Below are 16942 nucleotides of genomic sequence, written 5' to 3'. Positions count from 1 at the left end.
CTATGACCTACTGGTTATAGATATTTAATCTGTGTTTATAAATATTTGATTAAATGTGGTTTGGCTGTCATATGACATGTGCACTGTGGTTACCAAACAATGAAGTGGCTAATTATGTTGGTTTCAAAGTGATATTTTCCTAGTCTCTAGTTCATTACCATTACCTTACAGAAATTGCCTGTGTTTTAATACGATTTGGTTCTGAAATAATTATGACTTGGACATGAAAGAAATGAAAAGTATCTCACTTCCCCTGGGTAATATCATTGTGTCTATTTTTTGTACACTGGTTTGTTTTGTGCAGTGCACCATTTTCTGCACGATTAAACATATCAAGTGAATGAGAGCTTTGAGATCTAGAGGAACAGTCAGTTAGGGCTGTTGTGTGAGTGTGCACTCACGATTAAACATATCAAGTGAATGAGAGCTTTGAGATCTAGAGGAACAGTCAGTTAGGGCTGTAGTGTGAGTGTGCACTCGTCAGAGTACTGCAGAGAAAGTGTATACTCAGTCATATTTATCTGTGTGTGAACTCAAGTCAGCACCCTAATGCTTAACCCTCCTATTATGTTTGGGGTCAATTTGACCCCATTTAGTGTTTTAAATTATTTAAATGATAAACATGCATTAAACATACTTTTAATGTATGTTAACATAAGTCCTGTACCAACTTTGCATACAAATGTGTTGTGTGGGGGTTTTTTTACCCTCTGTAACTGTATAAAATGTAAGAAAATATAGAAACATTTTTATTTTTATCTCAGAATTCTTGCAGATGATTCTGGTGGCACTTTCCCACACAGGTGCCAAACCTTCACTTACTGTACCTCAGTCTCTAAAATTAGACATTTCTCACAGATTTTTCATATTTATGGATAAAAGGCGACAACTAAAGTGTCAACATATTTCTATTACAATAACTGTTTGTTTATTTAAACTGTTGGGCTCAATTAGGCACATAAAAATGGTCATACAATCTTATACATAGATAATAGGAGGGTTGAGTGTGCACTAATTTGCAATATGAGTTTGATTTAATGACAGTCTGTGGTGCACTGTCAGAGGTGGTGACTCTCTCAGTTATATCCTGCATTATTACAGGTGGTTGCTCTGGGCTTCTGTTATGGGAACAACAACTACCTACAGAGCAGCTGGAATGTCCTGGATGGGATGCTGGTGTTTGTCTCCATCGTGGACATCATCGTGTCCCTGGCGTCTGCCGGAGGGAACAGGATCCTGGGCATCCTGAGAGTACTGCGTCTCCTGAGGACACTACGGCCCCTGAGGTCAGCCACAGGTTCACCGAGGAGGCCGTTAGTGCCACACTGACTGACGAAAAACTGATCCTAGATCAGGGATCATCAACTCTGGACCTCAAATCCAAACCCAGCCTGGTTTTATTTTCTCCTGGGTGATTAGTGCTATCAATAGGCCAGACTGTCTTCATTCCTGACTCCCAGATAAAGGGAGGGTGGAAAACCAGCAGTTCTCAGTTCTCAAGGACCCTGAGTTGCTTATCCTTGTCCTAGATCATTATGCCGAGGGCTATTGCTAATGGCTATTGTTTTAGCTGTGCACATTACAAAGGAGTATCATATTCACGGTTCTTATTTTTCTCTAACATTTGCCCAACCTTATATTATGTGCTGCCTTTCTAATGGCTGTTGCATATAATATAAGGTGAACATTTACTCTGCGTGGGAGCTCTGAAGAGGCACAGACTCGCGTCGCGACCAGAGCCCGTCTTCCAGCTAAGGCCGGTGTGACAGCTTCACGTTTGTGTGCGTTTGCAGGGTCATCAGCCGCGCGCCAGGCCTGAAGCTGGTGGTGGAGACGTTGATCACGTCCCTCCGCCCCATCGGCAACATCGTGCTCATCTGCTGCGCGTTCTTCATCGTCTTCGGCATTCTGGGAGTGCAGGTACAGTCTCTGCGCGGCCCCGCGGCAGGGCCTGCCGCTGCACCTGTCAGAACGCCGCGGTGACCGCGGAGCGCCCAGCACTGCAGCGTGTTCAGGCAGGCTCCCCTCCCGAGGAGCCCCTGACTGCAGAGAAACGCCGCCGCGCCGAGGAGTGATGTTATGAAATAGTCCGCATTAGAGAAAGCCCCGGAAATTGGCTGCGGGAGGCGAGCGTCCAAATGCCGTCGTTCTAAACAAATGGGCAGTAAAAATTAAAAGGTTTGGAGGATAAAGAATGACATTAGAGTGCAACAATGGGAAGAGCTGGAGCTGGTCCAGCCAGGCTGTTGTCTTGGATTCTGCCTGTGCTTCAGACAAGCAGCAGCTTCGCTTCTTGGCACTGTTGTTGTTTCTCCTTCTTTTATCTGGCTGGCAGAGGATGAAAGAGCAGGCTCCAGGCTAATGTTCAGGAAAATCTGTGTACTTAAAGAGTTTACCGGCCTAATAGATCATTCATGAGCAGCTAATTGAGGTCACTTACATCCGCATCCCCGCAAGATATTTTGTTTCCTAAATCCGAGAGTTATTGTTTGTGCCTTCTCTAATACACTGTGGTTTCTTCCTGTGCAAGCATAGGAGTCCTGCACACAGTAAACTTGATGAATCCTAATAGCTTCCTTCCACCCCAAACCCATTTGCAAGTCACAGTTAACCAAGCTCCCCGGAATGGCCACTGTGGATTTTAGGGACCGTGACGGGCGCCTCGACCCACTTTCGTGCAGCCATCCCCCTAGGGGACTTTTGCAGTGAGAGCGCATTCATATGTGGGTGCTGAGACATCGCACACACAGGTCTGAGACCACTTTCTCAGCCCCCCATCCATCATCACCACTTCAGTCGACGGTAAAGAGGATTAGGCCATAGAGCGAAATGAGGGGCTTTCGCCATATGGACAGAGGACCAGGAGTCATTCTGGGAACAATTGTGTCAGCAGTAGTAATATAAAAAGAGGAGTTGAAAGCCACTGGGTGTGTTTTGCTTGCTCGGGATGCTGATTTATTCTTCCGAGCAAAGACAGTGTAGCGGCTTAGGATTCACGCGCTGGGGGTTTCCGTGAAGTTAATGCATATTGCTCCCCAGAGAGCTCATCAAACAAGCCCTTACTATTCTGTAAATTGCAGCTTTTCAAGGGGAAGTTCTACCACTGCGAGGGATTCGACACAAGGAACATCACCAACAAGTCTGACTGCCTGCAAGCCAACTACCGGTGGATAAGGAGAAAATACAACTTTGACAATCTTGGACAGGTGAGAGATACTTGGTGGAGGACACCACTCTGTCTCACATGTGATGTAATTCGGTTAACCTTTTGGCAGTTTTCAGAGATCCCATGAAGTGGTAAGGGCTTGTGGCTTGACACCTTCCTCTTGTCCTTGTGTTCCCAGGCCCTCATGTCGCTGTTTGTTCTGTCTTCCAAGGACGGCTGGGTTAATATTATGTATGACGGTCTGGACGCTGTGGCTGTGGACCAGCAGGTATGACCCTCAGTGCTATGGCAGGGGAACTGAATACGTTCACATTGGCACTCATATTTACAATAGATTTTATACATATCAATCATATGCTATCATATGCTCTGATGAAGGCTGTCCTAACCGAAATGCGTTAGCGTTACATTATTTTTAATTTTTGCAAAAAGAGGTGTAAATATAACTGTGTGAATGTGTTTTTTTTTTTGTTCAGCACTCCTCCCAAACTGTTTTGAGTCGATGCGCAATCTTCACCCCTTCTTCAGTATCAGGAGAACTGAATAGTCTGACGAAGAGATCGCATTGCTAATTCAGTATGGTGGACCCCTCCATCAGACGCTTGTAGTGCACCCCACGTGTTTTTACTGTTTTGCCCATCTCTACTGACAAGATATTTCCAGCTACTTCAAATGAAGAGTTGGTCACAACCGTGGACCTCCTTGTAGGCTCCCTGTTGAGATCAATCCATTACATAACCCTTTCCAGCAACGTGTAGTCCCCAGGTGGTTAATTAGTTGGCCTACTTTCACTGATAGTTCCATTCTTTATAAAACTGCACACATTTTATTTTAGCTGACAGATAGACATTCAATTTAATTTTACATTTCATATATAAATACATTTTTAAAATATGAAGGCCATTCCCCGCAAGTCTCCCTCTGGAGGTTAACCTACATTCCAAGACAAAACCGCTCCAAAGTGCTCTCTTACCGTGTTTACCTCTGCAGTTGTGCGTTCATTTTGCAGAAAACATGCCGACATACTGTAGTGAACTGGGACAGAAGGCCTCCAGAGGCTCGCAGTAGAGATTCACTTTTGTGGTGATGAGCGAGGATTCCTTGTCTAAAATAACGGCTCTTTGCTGGTGCATTATGCAAATTTTAGAAATGCTGAGGAAGAGGTTTTATGTGATAGATGTAAAACATGTAACTGCTGCCTTAAATAGATATAAGGCTGGCTGGCAGCCTCATCTTCTCACTGGGACATTCCTGTACTCTCTCCTCACCTCTCACCCAACCTCCCCCACTCCCCTCCCCAGCCGATTCGGAACCACAACCCCTGGATGCTGCTGTTCTTCATCTCCTTCCTGCTGATCGTCAGCTTCTTCGTGCTCAACATGTTCGTGGGCGTGGTGGTGGAGAACTTCCACAAGTGCCGGCAGCACCAGGAGGAGGAGGAGGCGCGCATCCGGGAGGAGAAGCGGCTGAGGAGGCTGGAGAAAAGGCGCAGGAGTAAGGAGAAAAACGGGTCCGGTCGGTAGTCTATCTTTCTGAGCCCTGCCTGCTTCCGGAGTCTGACCGAGAGAGATAGCAAGAGAGAGCAAAAGAAAGAAAAGTCCATGCGCCACGCAACCAGAGAAAGCAGCAAAATGACAAGTGTCTTTGGTTGCGTTAGTCCACAGCATGCCGGATGCATGCCTCCTCCAAACGCTGCATGAGGGCATGAGGAGTCTGCTTGGCAGGCAATGGCTCGAAACATCAGTCAACAGAGGGGGTCGGTAGACCTACCAGCACCCTCAGCGCATTGTTTACATGCATACTATTCCTAGCCATGTCCAGTGCCTTTACCAGACAGTTCAGTGCAGCACAGAAATGTAGACACATCAAAATCTAATTCTAGTGTAATCACTGTTTATGTTTTCGCTGAACTCTTGAAACTCTCACACAATGAAATTATTTGAGGGTGGAAAGCATTCATTCTGCACAAACACTTCCACCTTGAAGTGGCAACCCACTTGACTGACGATGCATAACATACAACTTGACAGTTCTATCTATGCACAAAATTGAGAGTAATCCATTCTCTGATCATTCGGGCAGTGACTTATTCATATCGGTGATGCAGTGTTAGCATTTTTATTGTTGAACTGTAAAAGTAGGTCAGTGTGTTCACCGCTGTATCTTATTCCTGTCCTCAGATTTTATCAGCTTTTCACTGCAGCCCTCGAGAACAGCTAATGACAAAAAAGGTTTTTGGGCAGTTCTGATGTTCTCGTCTTTGTTTAAACTTTTTAGAGAGGCCCAGGAGAGGAGGGGAGTAATGAGTGGTTTGTTATTGTCAGGAGGGCAGCCTTACCTCTGTGAAGTGAGTCTCTGGTCCCTCAGATAGAGTGACTGACAGCTAAATCAATAATTTTTTCATTGCAGAACAATGTTTTAAAAATCCAAGGACAATATGTTAACCGATAACAGGAAAATATATTGTGTTCTGTCGTATGTTTCACTGCACAGCTAAATCTGTCTGCAAGTGTGCAGTCGTAAAGGCCACTACTCATTCGATTTTCACATAATATTTGTGAATATTATTTCTTTATTTAATCATGTTGTGTAATTGAAAGGTAATTTGAAGGGCAATTAAATCTCTTGCTAAAGACAGGTTTCATTCATGGTCAAAAATGTATTTCTCTCCTTATGTGGTTACTACTGGTAAACATGTTTTTAAACGGCAGACTCAGAAAGGTTACTCTACAAAAACATGCAAATTTGTAAATGTGTCTTTTTTAATTTGTAAAACATCAGATACCTTTTTTGTAGATATTAATTTATCTTTTTTATTAACTATCATATTCAGTATTCATGATCATTGCACTAATCTGTCATTGCAGTTTTCAGTTATATTGACTCAATTATATTGAACAAGCTCACAATGAAGGTTTAAATTGATCAGTGAGATCCATAACCACCCCTGAATTCAAATATAGTATAATTGGTTGTTTCAGCTACGTATGGCCATGTTTGCAAGGGCATGATATGGAGTTATTGCATGTCTTACGGCAGTAAAAGCATGAAGCAGCCGCATGAGTAGAAGAATAAGAATGTCTAAAGGTTTCTACTCTTTGTCTGTATTGTTTAGGAATAAATAAGACACCTGGTTGGACTATTCATCAAATATAAATATAAATATATAAAGTATTATGTGTGGCTTTATTAATTGACAGATAAGCCATGGTTCTCCTTGGTTGGTTTGTTTCCATGTCAGCTATTGTTCATTCAGTACTGAAGTTTCCTCATTATATGGCAACGCCAAACCCACCAATTATTCCAAGCTAAACATTCAGCCAGGTAATCACATTGATTCAGTATCCATTATCCTTGAGTTATACCATTGCTCTGCATAAGAGTGTCAGTTAAATGGAAGTAAAATTACTGAAAATCTGGATGTGAGAGGAAGGCAACCATTGTGGCTCATTCTTGCGTATGCATAGTGTTTTTCAGCAAATGTTTCCAGGATTTACAGTTCATCATTATCTTATAGCAAGTTGTAAACTGCTCATGCTTTACCATTTTGCATACAGTATGTAATATGTGATGCAAGAGTTGCTTTGTAATGGCAGTAAGGTACACAAAAAAAGTGTAATTTTTAGGTGCGCTCATGGATTTCTGTTGTGTGGTTGTTGTGTTCAGAAGCCCAGCAGCGACCCTACTACGCAGACTACTCCCCTGCCCGCCTCTACATCCACACACTGTGCACCAACCACTACTTGGACCTCTTCATCACCTGCATCATTGGGATCAACGTGGTCACAATGTCCATGGAGCATTACAATCAGCCCAAGGTATCTGATGTATGCAATGCCTCAAAACATTTAAGCCAGGTTTAATGTGAACTGGGCAAAGAATCATTCCACTTCTTCAACTGTCACCTCGCATTCCTATGGAATAATGCATCGACTTTAATTTGGACGTTATTTCAGGCAACGGATAGCATAAGTCAAAGTCACCTCACGGCTACAGCTATTTTGATTCGTAGTAAAGCTTCACATCTCCATTGACTGAAAACTTCAGCTGTTGCAATTAAAAAGTGAATAGTCGTGTCTCTACCCATTTCAAATGACTTCCGCAGAGCCATTTAAACAGCACATCCATACAAATCTGTAAGCAAATGTAATTACATTCGGTGAACTTAGGTCAAGAAAAAAAGGGACCATTTTAACAGCTCTCGACAAATTAATTACCTTGATGGTACTGCAAACAAATTACAATATTAAAACCTGTGGTACGCATTACAGCATTGGGAAATAGTAACAAAAAGAAATGATACTAGCTTGTTTTTACAGTTACTGCTTGACAAGTGACATTTTCGTACCCCATTAGCAAATTTTGAAAGGAGTCCAACTGTACTACCTCATTGGCATTTTGTCTTATTTAGCAAAAAAAAAAAAATGATGTATAAGATTGGCCAGTTTTGCAGACACAGATTAAGCCTAGTCCTAGACTCAATTGAATTTGGAATGGAGATTCTCCAAACGAAACTCAGTTTAGTCCAGGACAAAGCTTAATCTGTATCTATGAAACCCTGTAAGTCTATATATATGACACAAGAATTTGAGATTGAAACTAATTTTTAGTTTTCTGCAGTGTACATTGCACTGGGGCATTCAGTAAAATGGTATTTTTGTGATCCACAGTACCTTGAGGAGGCGCTAAAATACTGCAACTACTGCTTCACCATTGTCTTCGTCTTTGAGTCCCTGCTCAAGCTCATCGCTTTTGGCTTCCGAAGATTCTTCAAAGAGAGGTATAGTCCATCTGGCTTAGTAGCATGGGTCTTGCTGACAGTTAGTCCATGTTACAGTGATACATATCTCAGCTTTAGGGAAACATTTATTAGTAACAATGTTGTGAGGATTCATCTGTTGTGCTGAAACTTCCTTGTTCACATCCTTCACAGTGGTCACACCCCTATAAGCAGTAGAGGATGTTTGCTTGCTCATCCAAACAGTGTCACGTTAAGTGTTATTTGGATGAGTCACTGTTAAACTCACTCAACTGCATTCAAGTGAAGTGACAAGCCTTTTCCGACCGTGACAGAAACAGAGCCGCACACCCAGGGGGGCTGAGATATCCTTGTCAGCCGCAGTGCCTAGAATGAACAAAGTCACATTTCTGCTGCCCTTTAGGGAATCTGTTCTTCAGGGCGCTGTGTCCAAGACAGCGTTCTCAAAGACAGTGTATCCTCATCCATTGTATGCTCTCATAACCAAATGCTTCCTTTGGTATGGGTATGAGTTATTTATTGCTAAGTGAATGGGGTACTTTTCACAGAGCGTGTAATGTCTCCAAATCCCCAGTTGAATTAATTTACGCCTGCAGAGAGGAGAGTGTCTCTCAGCAAGTATAAACTACTTACTCCGTTAAATTAATCATTTCCCCTAACACTTTAAAAGTGTGTGTGTTTGTCCATGTGCATGTACCAGGGTATACGCTGTTATGTACTGTATATGCATACATAATATACTGTTCCCGGGAGGTGAAGCACACATAAACACCATGTTCTCTGTTGTCCAGATGGAACCAGCTGGATCTGGCCATTGTTCTACTCTCCATCATGGGGATCACGCTAGAGGAAATCGAAATCAATGCTTCTCTACCCATAAACCCCACCATCATCCGCATCATGAGGGTGCTGAGGATAGCCAGAGGTAGAACTGGACGTTCGGTGTGATATTTTAAAAGACGGAGAAGTTTGTTGTGTCCTATTAGTAAGGAATGCACGTTTTGACTGCTGAGCTTTGAAAACGGCGAGTTCACAGATCATCCTGAAGTGAACAGAGCCCCCCTGGGCTGTTCTGTAATTGGGATGCAGAGGCCGCCTGCGCTCAGAAAAACCTCACTCTTGCATTCATTACTTCTGTTATAGAAATGCCATGCTTTGTGTGGAGCCACAAATAATCCTCGCATGGCATTTTTTTTACAATAGGTAATTCCCACACTAGTTAATTTGTGCAGTTATCATATTAACTTGACCTATGTACAGACTTAGCTGAATGTTATCATTTGCTTCCCTGAGTTGTTTTTATGTCCTTTCAGTGCTAAAGCTTTTGAAGATGGCGACAGGTATGAGAGCTCTGCTGGACACAGTGGTACAAGCCTTGCCACAGGTAACAGCACAGCCTCATAGGATCTGACAAGGGATTTACATATAAACAAATGATATTCAGACAGCCTGCAGGCCCATTAAATCATGCATTTTTATGTGTTTGGTGTGTGTTTGTGGCATATGCTCAACATGCTGTGTGAATGTAAATTGCTGAATATTACATTGTTATTTTAGCTGCGCTTTTATCTAAAGCGACTCACAATTGATTAGACTAAGTAGGAGACAATCCCCCCTGGAGCAATGCGGGGTTAAGGGCCTTGCTCAAGGGCCCAACAGCTGTGCGGATCTTATCATGGCTACATCGGGGATCGAACCACTGACCCAGTCATGCGGGTCCCAGTCTTGTACTTTAGATGAATAACTAACCTATGGCTGTTGTGACTTTCCCGATATCCCGCTGTGTGTTTGTGCGTGTGTGTAACCTGCTATGTGCATCCCTCTGTCACCAGGTGGGAAACCTCGGCCTGCTCTTCATGCTTCTTTTCTTCATCTATGCCGCCCTGGGGGTCGAGCTTTTTGGGAAACTTGGTCAGTGCTTCATTCCTGAGCATTTTATACTGTGTTAAAGATTTGCAGCAGTCTAATACCGTGCTGGTAATTTTAGAGGCCTATCTAGGTCATTTTAGTTTTTGTGGTTGTCCTATACTCATTTACCTTATCTTGACTTCCCTGAATGTCCTGAGGCCTGGTCATAGAGATAACCTGTGGCTGAAAATAGAAGTTTCTGCTGAATATAGATATCATGATCACCCGCTGTAGTCCTGTCAACTCCGTAACACAAATTAATTCCTCAATTCTCATTGAGTTTGGAAGTTTTATTCATAAAAGTGGATAAAGACATTAATAAATACAGTAGTATCAAATAGTAGTGACAAATGAGAGAATGGATCTGTAGGTTCTTTAAGCTGCATGACTTCTTCATATTTGTTAAGCTGGCTAGTATCATTGAGGAAGTGGGGTCAAAAACCACGAATGGAAATGCTTCTATTTTGCATTATTTTCTAATTTAATAGAACCTTTCATAAGTAATTATATTGTCATCATAACAATTTTAGTTTAATCTTTTAAAGAAATCACATTAATTTCTGAATTTTTGTATTTGGTATGTCAATCTTTTGCTTTAATGGCAACATGCACTCAAGCTGGCATGGACTCCACAAATTTGTGCAAAACCTGATGATTCATGTTATTCTAGCATTATTTGACAATGTTCCAAAGAGTATCTTGTGATGTTACTGAATGTTTGGCTTTTGTCACTCTTCAATTGTCCCCATAAATATTCAATGGTGTAGTCCCCACAAATGACACAGGTCTGACAACTATAGGAACCCCTCAAATACACCAAAAAGCCAAAGTATTTGAGAGGCAAAGGAAACGTGTGTAGTCTTTGCAGGCGCTACTGGAACAGGGTTCATTGGTTTCTCTGACTCCAAAAGATAAGTTTAACTGCTCCTTTGTTCTGACAGTTCAATAAAAGGCACTGCAAATGTCCATCAATAGTGTGGCTCAATATGATCGCTATCTATCTGTGTAGACGTGGATGTGCCTCTGGCCTGCATAGCCTACAATGATACAATTATGTATCCTATGACAACACTAGTGTGGAGGTGAGTGACTATGGGATGCAGGTATCCTATGTTATCAATGTCGGTTAGAACTCAATAAGGTCAATAAGGATAAAGGTTAAAATGGATAAGGTTAAAATGAATACAATATTTAACAATGTGCAATGCAGAAATAGAATGGCAATGTAGAAAGATGTATTATGAATGGCTATACACGAATGGCACGCAGGAGGTCTCCTCGAACCATTCAATGTTTCCCTCTATCCAGGGTTTACAGGAAAGCAACAAATGATCAAATAAAGAGTCACAAGACCGCAGTAACAACAATGGTCTTGCTGATGTTATCTCTGTACTTCTAACAAACCTGATTAACCTTTGTAGCACAGCTGGATGCTGACTCACAGGTAGCTTGCATTACCTGTGGTTTATTTCTAAATGGTATTTCAAGATCTTTATTCAGCAACCATTGTACTACACCACCAATGATGCCAAACTATTTCCCACAACATTAGCTATCTAAAGATACCAAACACTGTATGTGGAAAACCCATGATCTATACGGTACTATTTCAACTTAAAACAGTTCTGGAGGCATTCCACTGAGGTGCCAGTGCAATGATGGGAGCAATAGTCCTGTATTGACGAGCACTGTCTTTTCATCAAGCCTTGCTGACCCTGTGTCAACATGGTCAACAGAGTCTGTTTCCTTTTGGGGGTCTGCAGAGAGGCACACTTTTGTAAAATTCCCTACAATGGGGTTGAGGTCAGCTGATTGTGGATTGTCCAGCACTTCTTGTTCTTCTTTGGTCTCGAGTAGTTCTTTAAAGCATTGAAGTGTCTTCTAAAGCTGTTTTTGTTTATTTCCGGGATTACACAAAAAAAACCCAGATTTTCAATGTAGTCTCAGACTTTTGGACTCCACTATATGTCTAAACATTCTGCATCAATACTTTCTGTAGAAACAACTGATATACTTATTTTTCATGGCATAGCAGAGGACAAAGTATTTACACAAACACAAAACAAATGTCAATTGGAAAATGTAAATCCTCATTAGAATAGCAAGTCAGTGGCACTAGCACTAACAGCTGCAGTTTCAGAAGCAATCACTTTTCATTGGTTCATAGCTTTAAGATAAAGTTTATGCAATGAAGACTAATTTTCTAATTTTACATTCATGTGCTGCATCAAAATACTGATCAAGACATTCAGACAGTCATTCAGAAGGGATTAAAATCCAGTGATCCATTGGGCAATGGAAGGATGTGGTTCTCTGATAGTTTTTACTCTTTGGCATTCCAAAAGTCAAGGTTAAACCTGTCCCATCCCAATAAAATGCCATATGGCTAAATGTGTCTTCATTTCTTGGCTCATGTTCCCCTGGTTGTGGTTTTGTCTGTAGAGTGTAATGAAGACAACCCCTGTGAAGGGCTGAGCAGACATGCCACATTCGAGAACTTCGGGATGGCCTTCCTGACTCTGTTCAGGGTGTCCACAGGAGACAACTGGAACGGCATCATGAAGGTGAGTGTTGAGCTCACTCATTAAGGGCCGAACAGGGCGGGGAGCATGGATTCGGGGTGCTCACAGTCTCTCGGCTCTCCTCAGGACACCCTGCGGGAGTGCAGGAGTGAGGACAAGCACTGCCTGAGCTACCTGCCCCTGATCTCGCCCATCTATTTCGTCACCTTCGTGCTGGTCGCCCAGTTCGTGCTGGTCAACGTGGTGGTGGCCGTGCTGATGAAGCACTTGGAAGAGAGCAACAAGGAGGCCAAGGAGGACGCCGAGATGGACGCCGAGATCGAGCTGGAGATGACCCGCCGCCTGAGCACCACCTCCGGGGGGATGAACCTGGGGCTCGAGAGCAAGGCCACTTACATGGGGCCACGCCCCGACTCGCCTGGACAGGTAAGGAGCAGCCCGGGAGTATGACAATACTCCAGAGGCAAGGCCCTTTTCAGAGGAAACTTATTCAGTTGATGCAATATAAATGTGGAATGCAACTAAAAAGAATTGATCTGTGAAGCGGTATGACTGGACAGTCCAAACTGCAAATTGGAAAAGAGCCTACAGGAGATAATATCACCCTCAGAGCAAACACTCTTGTGATGAGGGAAGTGTTATTATTCAGAATTATTCAGAAATGTTGAATGTTGAAATTATTCAGATAAATGGTAAATGGTTGGAAATTATATAGCGCTTTTATCCAAAGCGCTGTACAATGGATGCTTCTCATTCACCCATTCATACATACACTCACACGCCAACAGCAACTGGCTGCCATGCAAGGCCCCGACCAGCTCATCAGGAGCATTTAGGGATCAGGTGTCTAGCTCGGGGACACTTTGGCACAGCCCGGGCGGGGGATCGAACCAGCAACCCTCCGACTGCCAGACGACTGCTCTTACTGCCTGAGCCATGTCGCCCCTAGATATAATTCATAGCAAAAATGCTGGCCCCACTCGCTCAAGTCTGCCATCTATATCAGTGCAAAAAAAACCACTCAACAGCAGGAAGCGGTCAGTTCTAAGTATCACCAGTGCACTGCCATATAAATTCACAATTCAGCTTCGGCCAAAATTGCTGGCCTGCTGGTGTGAAATGTGTCTGGACTCCAGACTGATACGAATTTGTACAGATTGAGCCTGATGCGTGTGTGTACAATGGAGGGAGAGCGAGAGCCAGGAGATAAGCCTCTGAGTCTGTTGAGGAAGTGGTCTAGGAGTCTAGGAAAGTAAGCCGCAGCCTCTGTTTAAGTTTGTTGTAGAAGTCACATTGCGGTTTATCATCTCCAGCAGGTCCAGCGCTCTGAGTCTGTTTGTGCTGTAGTCAGGGGAAAGAAGATCTGCTTTATCTCTGGCTTCATTTCCTCTGTCAAGAGAGCTGGTGCAGAAGAGAGAAGCTCATCCCAGTCCTCGATACGCTTTAATCTTATTAATCATTAAGGGGCTTATTAATCGTTTAGTAGCCTCTTTCAAAAATTGTTCTTTGGCAAAACATATTACTTATCTATGTTGGCACTGAGTCTTCCTATCATGAACCCATTAGATTTTTGTGATTTTAATTCAGTCTGAGGGTTAGGTGCAGGATTTGTCTCCAATTTGCATTTCTGTGAAAAGAGGTGCAGTCAAAGCACTAATTAATGAATGGATCTCACAATGAAGAGGTTATTTAGATAAATGTTCAGATATAATTCTAATGGCATGTCATCCATTACCTGGCTAATTCAAAGACATGCACTTTAGGCTACTCGGGGGAGGGAATTAACAAGGTGTTAACAGCACGTGTGCTCAGTCAACATACCCTGTATAAATAAAGGTCAATTAAAAAATAAGAATACATTTATTAAATTCAGATATTAACAAGGCATTGCATTCAAATATGTTTCTAAAAGTATATTATGTGGGATATTTTAGTATTTTAAAACAAATCTATCTATCTATTGCATCTCACATCGTGTACACACATTACAATCTATTTAAGTAGAAAACCACTTTATATTTAAGGTTTGAATTCATACTGCAGAATAAGGTGTATATGGTTCTGCCTACTTGTATCTAAGAAAATATGGCTCTGTCTGCTTCTAGGATGAAGCATTGTTTGGTGCTCAAGAGAATTTGCTGTCGGTGCGGAAAACATCTGTGTCCCGAATGCACTCTTTGCCAAATGACAGCTACATGTTCCGCCCACTGAAGCCTGCAAATTCCCCCTGCCCCCTGCCAGAAGTGGACTCTATTGAAGGCAACCTGCATTTAGGTACTTTGTACAAAACCTGCATGACCCAACATGTACCATATATCATTTAAACAGGTTTTGTTCTGGAAAATGTGCACACATCATAAATTGTACCAGGTTTTCGAAACAGTCCTGCATAAAAATATGCGGCCTCTTCCTGTCCAGGATCTGTCACTTCAGTGAATTCCCAGCCCTGTGAGGGAGGCTCCCTGCTGCGAGTTCCAGGGGTGTCTTATCGCACCAGCCCCGCTTCTGTGTATGAGAACAGCAGCTTACCCAAAATCCCTCCACCTCGTCTTAGCCCTGCCCACAGCATCAGCAAGCCACTCCGCAGACAGGTACAACACTCAGCACTATGTCAAATTAGTACAGTCGACTGAATCTAGAACTTACTCTTTGTATTTGTAATTGCATGTTGTTCTAGATTTTTGTGAACACTATACTATGTGTATTAAGGGAATGCTTATTTCTGTAAGCCTAAAGGCACTACCTCCTCATTCTCAGACTCAGCTTTTTTGTTTCAGGAGGCGATCAAGAATGACTCTGTCGATATGCAGAGTTGTGACTCCAAAGACACCCTCGAAAGGCAATCCAGTGACAGCTTGCACTTAAAAGTGCCCATACCGGGTAGCCTCATCCTGCCTGTGCCGAGAATCTCAGCCCCCAGCAGCCCCCAGGCCTCCCCGCTGCTGCCCCGCAGTCGCTCCTCCAGTGTGCACACGCACCAGCAGGTGTACAGCCAGCACAGCATCTCCAGCCGTCCCTCGAGCCAGGCCAGCAGCAACAGCAATAGCCCCAGCCCGGGCACCTCCATGTTCGACTCCATGGACCCGGCAGACGAGGAGGTTCGCCACATCAACAGCTCTGCCAAAGACTGGGCCGGAGACCAGCACGAGGCACGCAGCCACTCCCTCTCCCCCTACGCATCGCCCAGCGACCAGCCTCTCGTCCCTCTGAAGAACTGCAGCAGTACCACCAGCCTCCTGGGCCCTGGCCTGAAGGAGAAGGACCTGAAGAAGTTCTACAGTGTGGACACCGAGGGCTTCTTGGCCAAGCCCTCCTGGGCCAACGACCCCCGCCGGCACTCCATCGAGATCTGCCCTTCCATCGACGACGAGGCGGCCTTCGAGCTGCCGGCGGAGGAGCAGAGGAGGCCCTCCCTGCATGGAGCATCCGTGTCCCCTGGACACCTGCCCACGCACAGGAAGAAGAAGATGAGCCCCCCCTGCATCGCCATAGAGCCACCCCTGGAGGCAGAGCTCTCGGCTCCCGTGACGTCCCTCACCAAAATCTCCGAGAGCAGCATGCTACTGCGTAGAAGGACGCCCTCCTGCGAGATCACCGTGCAGCGTGACTCCATGGACTTGCTGGAGCCCCCACCGCCCCCTCCAGCCCTCGCCGAGCCGCCGACAAAAGTGGAGAGACGCCCCTTGTGCCGCAACGAACACCTGTCGATTCCTCAGTTCTCATTTGACCAGTCAGACTTGAGCTCTCTGAGCAGTATGTCGGACATCCTGTCAGACAGTGACCAATCTAATCACTCCTCCTTCGACACCAAAATGGAGGGCATAGCTAGCACAGAGCTGAGTAAACTAGACCACCACCTACAGATTCAGCCCAGTGAGGGTCTGGAGGGCAGCAATCCCACCATGCTCAGTGTCTCCAGGAGCCCCTTGAGGAAGAGGGGGCTGATTCGCATGGCAAGCACAAGGGAGGAGGATGTTGAGGATTCAGCTGTATAGCCAAAGCGTTTGGGGCAAAAACATGGCCTCCTGTTGAGTAATCTCTTGGCCACAGCAGATCACTGGACCCTGAAGCTTCTTTCATAAAAACCCCCAGGAGTCAGGTTTTCTACATGGGATATGCAATTTCAGTCTTTCAAATTGAACACTGCATTTTATGCCCCTAGCTCAATCACATTGATTTGGGTTTTGGATGTTTATTGTATTTAATAAAATGGATTTGTTTGTTTGACATCCACTTTCTTAGTGGCACTGTATTGTGTGAAAGCGCAGTATGGTAAGGTGCATCAATAGATAACAACTGTACATTTGATGTATATCTTGTAGTGTAAATAGTGGGAAATATTGTATTAGTTAAAATAATAGCTGTATTCATATGCACATATTTTTATAGAGATCTGTAATGTTTTGCACACATCAATTTAAATTACAAGTTGGCTGGTGTTTTATTGTCTTCTTGTGAATGTACAGTTTTTGTTTTAACAGCAGCTCGTTCAATTGTAGCCTGTCTACACAACCTACTGATATGTAGTGAAACTTATTTTTTATTTTTTTACTGGGGGGGTTGGCATGGAGCTTGTCTATTGAGGTA

The 16942-nt window shown here is 43.7% G+C and overlaps 1 protein-coding gene across 1 annotated transcript in view; it reads left to right on the top strand.

The window, feature by feature from the left end:
- Positions 1 to 16506, top strand: part of LOC133113563 (voltage-dependent T-type calcium channel subunit alpha-1H-like) — a 52452-nt gene extending 35946 nt beyond the window's left edge. Inside the window, exons 19-33 of the mRNA XM_061222967.1 lie at positions 1102 to 1286; positions 1794 to 1920; positions 3081 to 3206; positions 3345 to 3434; positions 4468 to 4681; positions 6833 to 6984; positions 7837 to 7946; positions 8717 to 8850; positions 9239 to 9309; positions 9758 to 9836; positions 12276 to 12397; positions 12482 to 12781; positions 14461 to 14629; positions 14774 to 14946; positions 15133 to 16506. Coding sequence (XP_061078951.1) covers positions 1102 to 1286; positions 1794 to 1920; positions 3081 to 3206; positions 3345 to 3434; positions 4468 to 4681; positions 6833 to 6984; positions 7837 to 7946; positions 8717 to 8850; positions 9239 to 9309; positions 9758 to 9836; positions 12276 to 12397; positions 12482 to 12781; positions 14461 to 14629; positions 14774 to 14946; positions 15133 to 16350 — 3270 coding nt within the window. The 3' untranslated portion in view covers positions 16351 to 16506. The remainder of the gene's footprint in view (positions 1 to 1101; positions 1287 to 1793; positions 1921 to 3080; positions 3207 to 3344; positions 3435 to 4467; positions 4682 to 6832; positions 6985 to 7836; positions 7947 to 8716; positions 8851 to 9238; positions 9310 to 9757; positions 9837 to 12275; positions 12398 to 12481; positions 12782 to 14460; positions 14630 to 14773; positions 14947 to 15132) is intronic.
- Positions 16507 to 16942: the final 436 nt, after the last annotated feature.

Source organism: Conger conger, chromosome 2 (assembly GCF_963514075.1).
Source record: "Conger conger chromosome 2, fConCon1.1, whole genome shotgun sequence".
Taxonomy (NCBI): Eukaryota; Metazoa; Chordata; class Actinopteri; order Anguilliformes; family Congridae; genus Conger; species Conger conger.
The sequence above is the reverse complement of the archived record's forward strand: the minus strand, read 5'-3'. Positions and strand labels throughout refer to the sequence as shown.